We start from the raw sequence: 8,689 nt of genomic DNA on the forward strand, positions 1-8,689 counted from the left end.
CTTATTTTTACATAGGATCTGATGGAGATGGAGAGCCCTGTCCTTGGGCAGCTCCCGTCTGAGGTGGGCTGAGCAGCTGGGTGACTCAGGCTGACCAGGTCGGGGAGTGGGGAGGGAAGCATGTCCAGGTCCGGAAGGAGGAGGATGAAGAAATGAGAGAGAGGGAGGCAGTGGAGGCCCGAGAGAAAGCATGGTTAGGAAGGTGTATCCAGCTTCCTGGGAAAGCCAAGTAGGGACTCCAGGGCAAGGTGGAGGAGGAAGAAGCAGGCTCTCACCCTGTTGTTGGCTTGGTGGAATGATGATGGGGGAAGGGAGGAGGAAATCCGATGAAGGTGGGGGAGGGGATCTGAAGGTGACTTGTCACTTGGTGACGTGAGGGAGGTCTCTGGGTAGAAGAATTCAGAAAGGACACCCAGTGTTTGGACTGTCTTGGGTCCCCAGGGCTGTCCCGGCCTCTGTCACCCACTCACACCCTCCCAGGAACAGTCTGTGATGGAACATCCTTGCCTGCATTCCAAGCTGCTGTGTCAAGAAGGACTTCCCAGTGCAGAAATGCCTTGTCACCTTGCTTCAGAGCATCTATGTGGCTGTGACCCTGGTCTGTTTTTCTCACTGAGGCGAGCCTCTTATGTTCCCCAGCTTCTCTCAGCTGTGAGTGACTTGCATCAGGGCTGTTCTGCAGTGAAATCAGACTAGACCAGAGACCGCTAAACTTCTCCCCACTCTCTAAGCCCCCATTCCAGAGTTGAATCATGCTACGTAGGTCCCAGACACCAGTAGAGAGAGCCACAGAATCCCACCTCTTCCCTGTATGTAGAAATCCAGAACCCAGCCCTGTGTGTAGGAAAGGCCCTTAAGGCAGGTGGAAGAGCTGGAGGGACTGCCCCATGTTGAGGGGCAGACTCGGCGTGTGTGTTGGGGGTCCAGAGTGTACCACCGGGTGTCTGTGCAGCCCGTTGTCCCTTGCACGTGCTCCTGTGTGTGTGCACTCCTGAGTTGTCGTGTCCTTGGGCAGCTTTAGAGAGGACTGCTTCAGATGGCTGCACCCTTGGAGCCCAGCAGGAGTTCTCTCCAGTGAGTTGTGGGTGGACAGGGTCTTTGAGGCCCTTTTGGCCCTGGCAGCCGGGGTGGTTGGTAGAGGGCAGCGCTCAGGAGCTGCTGTTGACTGGAGAATCCCATGGTGGTGGTTTTCTGCCGTCTTCTCAGGTCCTTCGCCGGTCTCTGTGGAGCAGGAGGGAGGTTAGTCAGTGTCCCTGAACCTGGGACAGACACTCAGCAAAGCCAGACTTTAGACTCTATTTGTCAGGCTGGTGAGAAAGGAGATTCTGACCCTGGGCTGCCCTCGGAGCCCTGCTGGGAAGTGTTTGGGCTTTCTCACATCCTCTCGAAAACCAGGGGCTCCAGTTCCTCCTGCTGCAGTAGTTAAGTAGATCTCAGTTTAAACAGCAGGTGTTTTCAGGTGACCCTCTGTATATAAACAGAACCCCAGTGAACACGTTGCTGTTTAGTTGTTCACTGTTTACAGTCCCTGGCCCCTTCCAAACTCCAGCTGGGGGTGATCTGCCTCTGGAAATACCACGGGTAAGGGACAGGCCTGGCCCCTTGTTGACAGTGGCTGCAGAGGTCTGGTTGTGGTCCTTCTAGGAGCAGACCAAGGGGCCGGTGGGGAGTCAGATCTGTAGGTAGACAGGGCGGGAGTGTGGTGGGAAAGTGCAGGACTGGGGGTTGAGTCCCTACCAGTCACTGGCTGGGGGCGTCGGGCAAGGCACCTCGCTCCTCAGAGTTGGTGTCCTTGTTTCTGAAATGAACGTTGTAAAGAGTTGGTCCTCAGGGCTCCTGTCTGCCCTTGGTCTGCCTTTTAAATTTAAGTGTCTCAACACTCCTGGCTAACACTGTTGTAAGACCAGAGGCAAGCATAGACCTTCTATAGAGTGAGATTCAAAGATAATAAAGAAGCCTGGGGTCTTGTCTGAGCTCTGCCATTGGTTTTCACTGTGACCTGGGGAGAGTTCCTCAAACTTGAGGCTGCAGTTGCCTCGTTGGTGAATGAATAATAACAGCAGGTAAATCCTGTGAATATTTACTATGTGCCAGACACTGTTCTCTAAGCTTCATATGCATTAACTCGCTCAGTCCTCAAAGCAGCTGTGTGAGGCAGGCAGGTTTATTGCCTCCAGTTTACAGACAGAATGAGTTCACCAAAGTCACATGGCCTGTGAGTGGAGGTGGCCAGGAAGTCTGACCCCATGGCTCGCATCCTGCTCCTATGTGTTCCATTGCACAGATAATCCTGTCTTCCCCGCTCCAGAGGCTGCAGCAGACAGCCCCTCAGGAGGTGTGGCAGGGGGCCGGCTGGTCGGCACGCCCTCCCCAACCACAGCACAGTGCTGCCGGCCCTGTTCCTCAGGGGAGACATTTTCTAAACAGTCCCAAACAGGCTGCGGCATGAAATACAACAGGGCTGTGTAAATTGTGAAACATTTCACGGTTCTGTTTGTTCTGTGACAGTGCAAACATCACAGTTTCTTCACTGAGACAGGCATTTTGGAAAACAAGACACGCCACCTCATGGGGAAATCACCAGACCCCGGGCGGTTGTCCCTCAGGCCCGTTTCCCTCACAAGCCCTCCTGGGCAGCAGAGGTGCATCCTCTTGAGTTTGTGGGTGCAGCAGCTGGAACCCTTGCTGCCACCTGTCCTGTGTGTTGGGGGTGAGGAATGGTGGTTCCAGTCGTTCGTTTCAGAGGCGCCACTCACCTAGCCTTTCCCTCGACTCCCCTCTGTCCCAGAAAGGCACTTGGAACTTGGCAGTCGAAGAGATGACAGTTAGACATATATTAGACTTTCCCTACCTACCTTTTTCCCCTTCTTTTTTAAAACTGGCATTCTAAAAGTGATACCTACACATGGCTGGGGAAAAAAAAAAGTTCAACACTTGTTTTAAAAAACCACCTCTCTTTTACATCCTGTTAAAAAGCAGCACCTCGTGGTTAAGATTTGCGTTTCTTTGAGTGCCGTCTTCACTGAGTTCAGATGGGCTGATTTAATTATTCACAGCTATCATTAACAACTCCCCCTACCTTGATAGAACTGGAGGCGGCTCCCCAGGGCGTGGGAGCCTCTATCCTCTTTCCCACAGTGGGAAACTCCCCCTCACTTTCCTCCCTTACCCTGTACAGATTACCAGTTGACCAGTGCAGAGCTCTCCTCCTTACCAGCCTTCAGTTCACCTGGGGGGCTGTCGCTCAGCAACGTCACTGCCTGGCAGCAGCCGCAGCAGCCGCCCCAGCCGCAGCCTCCGCAGCAGCCGCAGCCGCAGCCGCCCCAGCCACCCCAGCAGCCACAACAGCCACCTCAGCAGCAGCCCCACCTGGTCCCTGTGTCTCTCAGCAACCTAATGTGAGTCCTGGGGGCCGCCCTGCCGGTGTCTGTGGTGGGAGAGGGACGGGCGGGAAGAGGAGAGGCCTTCAGAGATCTGAGATCCCTTCAGGGTTGTTGTCAGTGGACAGCATGCGAGCCACCAAGTGGCAGCCCTGGCATCCCTGGTGGGGCCTGGGAGATCCAGCTGAGCCTCTCCCCTAGCCAGCCCAGGGGTGGGGGCCCCCCCAGGCTGCAGAAGATGACATGGGTTAGAAAGAAAACTAACACGACTTATCTTCTTCTTTTCCCTTCTCGGCGCCACCCCCGGCCCCCCTGCCTTTCTGTCTCTTTCTCCATCCACCTGTCCCCAACCCAACCCCACCTCCCATCTTCTCATTCTCTGTCCTTTCTCTGTCTTGTGACCGCCCCTCACTTTTCCTGTCACTCACGTCCTCTCTTCTGCCCCCTGCATTCCCTGCCCATTGCCTGTCTGCAGCCCGGGCAGCCCCTTGCCCCACGTGGGTGCCGCCCTCACAGTCACCACCCACCCCCACATCAGCATCAAGTCGGAACCAGTGTCCCCCAGCCGTGAGCGCAGCCCTGCGCCTCCGCCTCCAGCTGTGTTCCCGGCTACCCGCCCTGAGCCTGGCGACGCTCTCAGCAGCCCGGCTGGGGGCTCCTACGAGACGGGGGACCGGGATGATGGACGGGGGGACTTCGGGCCCACACTGGGCCTGCTGCGCCCAGCCCCAGAGCCTGAGGCTGAGGGCTCAGCTGTGAAGAGGATGCGACTCGACACCTGGGTACTGTAGCGTCACCCCTCCTGTCTGCCGTTGTCTGCTCCACCCAGGGACTGCCCCATAAGCCCCCCAGCCTGTCTCATCTCCCACCCACAAGGCCTTGTGGCCAGCTAGCCCTTCCATCAGCCCTCACAGGGCAGGACTGGCACCCTTTTCCCCCCGCCAGAGGCCCATCTCCCCTGCCTCCAGCATCAGTCCTTCTGCTTGATGACTTCCCCCTCAGAGCTGGCCCTGCCACCAGAGTCCTGGCCCTGCTGGGAGAGGGGCGTGGGGGCACAGAGCCCGTAGTCTGGGCCACGCCCTCACACCCCCTTCTCCATCTCCTCTCTTCACAGACATTAAAGTGACGATCCCCACTCCCCTCCTCTCTGCCTCCCTGATGAAGAGTTGACAATCTCACCGCCCACCCCTCCCTGTCCTGGGCTCCTCCTGCTCGACCCCCCACTTCCTTTCTTGTGCTCCGTGTCCTGTTGACGGTTACATTTGTGTATAATTATTATATTATTATTATTATTATTATATTTTTTTTAATTTGGATTCTCGCTTTGGAGAGGGGATGCGCCCATCCCCTCTTTCTGCACCCCCCGCCATTTTCACTGGCTGGGAGGGGCTCTTTTTTTGTGGGAAGGGGGGGACACTTTGCACGTTGTACACATATGCTGCAGGAGGGGGTGGGGGGCCCGATAGGCCTTGGGAAAGGACAGGCGCCGAGCCCTGCATGCGGAGCCCTCCCACCCCATCCCCCAGATAGAGGGAAATAACCAAAAAAACTACCAAACAACAAAAACCCCTTACAATAGACTGAGACCCCAAAGTCGGCTCAATGAGTGGTGTTGTGTTTTAGGGGGAAAGGGAGGCAGAGGTTCTGAAAAGGGTCTCTGCCTCCGGGCTGTTCTTGTGGCCACGGGCACATGGGGCAGAATACCCAGGCCTGGGTCCCAAACACCCCTGTGCACGCGCACGCACACTCTCCCATTCTTGTGTGAGCTGCGCCTCCAAGGTGTGGAGGTGCTGGCCTAGCGAGCACTGGGGCTGGAAGGCTGCCTGGGAATCCGGGGCTGTCGGGGAGGGGGTTGAGGTGGGGCCCCCTGTGAAGCACAGTAGGAGAGAGACAGAGCCATGAGGAGAGAGCTGAGGAGGGGCCGAGGGGCTGGGGCAGGGGGTGAGTTGGGCCCCCTCCCTTCCCCAGCGTTTTCTCTAAGATATACAGTGCAATAGCTCCCTGTCCCTCAGCTGACACCAGCCCAGCAAAGCTGGCCACGAAGTGCAGGGCGAACCGGGAGAGGGAGGTGGCTCCGCAGGAGACGCCTCAGGCACCCTGGGGTCCTTGCATCCAGGGACTAGAGTGAGTGAGGGGACTCGCTCTTCCTTGCACGTACACATCCCCAGAGGAGTGGACCTGGGGTGGTGTGCGAGGCTGGGAGAGGGAACAGAGGAGGCCCGAAGAAGGCCTGCCTCCCTTCTTTCCTCCTTGCCCCTCTCCTGCCCGCCTCCCAGCTCCTTCCGCTCCTGGCCCCCCTTCCCTGCTCTTGGCGCCCTCATTGTCTCGCTACCTCCTGCCCCACCACCCCCAGGCCGCATCCCACCTTCCCTCTTGGCTACTGTAATTGTAAATAGCAACCTTTGGAAAACGTTAGCAGTGTAACAGTCCAGGAAACTGTTTTTTTGTTGTTGTTGTATTGATATGAAATGAGATTCTATTTTTGTCAAAGTATATTGTAATAATAATGACTCAAACGGCCCGTACTGTACAGACGAGATTCTTCTGCTGTTGTTCTTGCTCCCCTCCCTTCCCCCCAAGTCCACCCTCTCTGCTGCCTCCCCAGTGGGGGCGGCCAGAACATGGGGTCCAGGGACCTCAGGCTGGATCACAGATCAAACTGGAGGGGGCAGGCCCCCGGCCCGCAACCCACCACCACCCCCTGCCCTCCAGGGCCTGGCCTGGGGTGACGTGGGCAGGCAGACTGGGGCCTGCCCCACTCCTTCACAGAAGCCCAGCTCCTCTGCCCAAGGGCTGCAGTGCTCCCTTGGGGTTTCATCCCGATGAGAAAGTAGAGTTAGACAAGGCCCGGTTGGTTTTGTGGTAGGTGAGTCTCTGCCTGCCTCTGCGATCCAGCCGCTTGCAGTATTCTGACACTTGATGCAGGGAAGGAAACAGAAGCAGAGGGGTTCGTGTGACCGCACAGGTACCTGAGTGTGTTTATGAGGGCACCTGGTATTTATGTGTCTGAGTGTACCTTTGTATTTATGTGTGTGTATGATTGCATGGGTGTGCCTTTGTGTCTCTGAGCCCGTCTGGGCATGTATGTGAGTCTCCGTGTGAATTGAGCTCTGAGGGCGCACGCGCGTGCTTGTGTTTGTGTATGTGCACGTGTGTGCCTGAGTGTGTGTTTACAGAGGGACAGATGGCTCTTGCAGCCATACAGCCCTGGCTTCCTGCTCTGTGACCCTCCTTCCTGAGCCCCACTCTCTTTTCTCTGCTCCATCACCTGTTCCCACCCTCAACTCTAATGTTTGTACTTCAGTTCGGGGGGATCTGGCATTGGCCCTCTTCGCTTCTCCCTGTAGCCCTACCTCTCCTGCAGCTCCACGCACAATTGTCCACCTAGTGCCCACACCTCTATGCACAGGTCCCTCTCCTGGAGTCCCTGCTTCCCCCCACCCCCATCCTGCTCTTAGGATGACACTCAAGTTCTTCTTCCTCTCTGAAGCTTTTTCCATGCTGGGGCAGTCAATCTTCCTTACAGCTTACCTGCCCCCCCAGCCCCTGCCAGCTGGGCACGCACACAGCATGCCCAGTCTTCTGCAGGTTCCTAGGGGGAGTGTCAGGAATAGAGGAGACTCGATCAGGACCTTGGAAGAAGCCAGGGTGTAGTTTCGTGCATGCATGTGTGTGTCCCCAGAGCCTTGCCCAGTGCCTGGCACATAGCCAGCGCTCGGTAAGTGCTGAGTGGGTGAAAGGTGAATGACAGGTGCTCAGTGAGCGCTGAATGGCTGGCCTTCCCTCTCAGGCTGTTCCCGCCATCAGCCCACCCAGGATGGGGGTGAGGGCCCCTGCAGTTCACGGTGCAATATTCACCAGTTTTGCCCTCTGCCTTGTATCGGCAAACCTGGCTTTCGATTACCATGAGTGGATGTGTATGTTTCCTTTTCTTTCTATCCCTGGGGGCAGGAGCTGATCCGTGATTGAATATGTGACCTTTCTGCAAGTCAGTATCCCAGAGTTTCTCCTGGGGGTAGCGGGCTCCTGGCCGGCCCAATGAGCTGGTCCCTGAGAACCCAGATCTCAAATAGAGACTTCATTTCTTCTCACAAGCCAAATTTGCCTCCACCCACTCCTTCCTCCAAAGAACTGGGCATTTGCCAAAGTAATCACTGGAGTCATCCAATGCCCCTCCCCTCCCCAGGTTTCCCACAGCTTTCAGGGATAGTGGGCAAGAGGACCCTCCCCCCGACACACACCCCCCACAATGGAACACACCATTTCTCCTCTCCCCAGCAGTGCACACAATGCAGCGAGACTGACCCCTGACCTTTATCCAGCCCTTCCCACCTTGAACAGGAAGGAAGTAATGCACCTTCTCTTGCTGATTATTTATTTGTTTGGAGAGACAGAAATGATGTAAAAGTGTATCTAGAAATATCTATATCTATATATTTTTAACTGACTCTTTGGAATCCCCTGGGGTGGGGTGGGGGGTGCAATTAGGCTTTCATGGAGGAGAGGCGACATGGAGCCTGGGAACGCCTCATCTCCCCTCTTACCACCTCTCTCCATCCCCTAAGCAATTGGTAGAAGGAATGGGACTTTGTATGGGGGGAGGAGGGGCTGGAATGTTATATGGAGAATCTGGATTCTCTCTGTCTTCCCCACTAAAGTTCCAGAGGGAAGGCGGGGAGGCAGAGGGAGGGGGAGACAGGCCGTGGAGGTGCCCCACCCCCAAACCCGACAATCACCCACACTCCTGGGGCTCCTCCTGGGTCCTGGGCAGGGCGAGTCCAAGTGTGTGGCTGTTGATTTGTTTTCAATATTTCTTTTCGTGCTGTATGGTGATGCTTTCTTAGTATTCTACACAATAAGAAAAGACAAAGTCCTCGAGATTCTTACGAGTTTTGTTTGAAAACTCTTTCACTATATTTGTTGTAAAGAGGTTTACTATTAAAAGAAAAAGAATACACGTTTCTGATACTTTGGCCTGGGTTCTGGTTTCTTTGGTGCGGTCGGCTGAGGAGGGGAAGGAAGGGCTGAGTGGCCCTGTTACGGTGAGAGACCATAGCTTCACCTTGGCAGGAAAGAAGGTGGTTAGCCTGCCAGATACTCAGCATATCTGAGGTGGGGGTTTCAGGTGAGAATTTCTTCCAGATGCTCTATCAGAAGCAGAGGCAGCCCAAGGACTAAGGGGGGTTGTCTGGTTAGAAGCAGGGAAGGGAAGAACCAGTACTGCCCAAGGCCAAGTCAGGAATGATTGGAGTGTGTGGTGGAGGAGGAGTGGGGTAGAGGGAGACCTTCGCCTACTGAACATTCTTCCA

At 55.7% G+C, this 8,689-nt stretch overlaps 1 protein-coding gene across 6 annotated transcripts in view; it reads left to right on the forward strand.

Moving 5' to 3' along the window:
* MEF2D (myocyte enhancer factor 2D) overlaps nt 1–8,348 on the forward strand; it is a 32,996-nt gene extending 24,648 nt beyond the window's left edge. For all 6 annotated transcript variants that reach the window (XM_006051975.4, XM_025287662.3, XM_006051977.4 and 3 more), the window contains 3 exons: nt 3,179–3,398; nt 3,856–4,162; nt 4,495–8,348. In XM_006051975.4, the coding sequence (XP_006052037.2) occupies nt 3,179–3,398; nt 3,856–4,162; nt 4,495–4,506 (539 nt within the window). In that variant the 3' untranslated portion in view covers nt 4,507–8,348. The remainder of the gene's footprint in view (nt 1–3,178; nt 3,399–3,855; nt 4,163–4,494) is intronic.
* Nucleotides 8,349–8,689: the final 341 nt, after the last annotated feature.

The sequence above is a fragment of the Bubalus bubalis genome, chromosome 6 (genome assembly GCF_019923935.1).
Source record: "Bubalus bubalis isolate 160015118507 breed Murrah chromosome 6, NDDB_SH_1, whole genome shotgun sequence".
In the NCBI taxonomy this organism is placed as follows: Eukaryota; Metazoa; Chordata; class Mammalia; order Artiodactyla; family Bovidae; genus Bubalus; species Bubalus bubalis.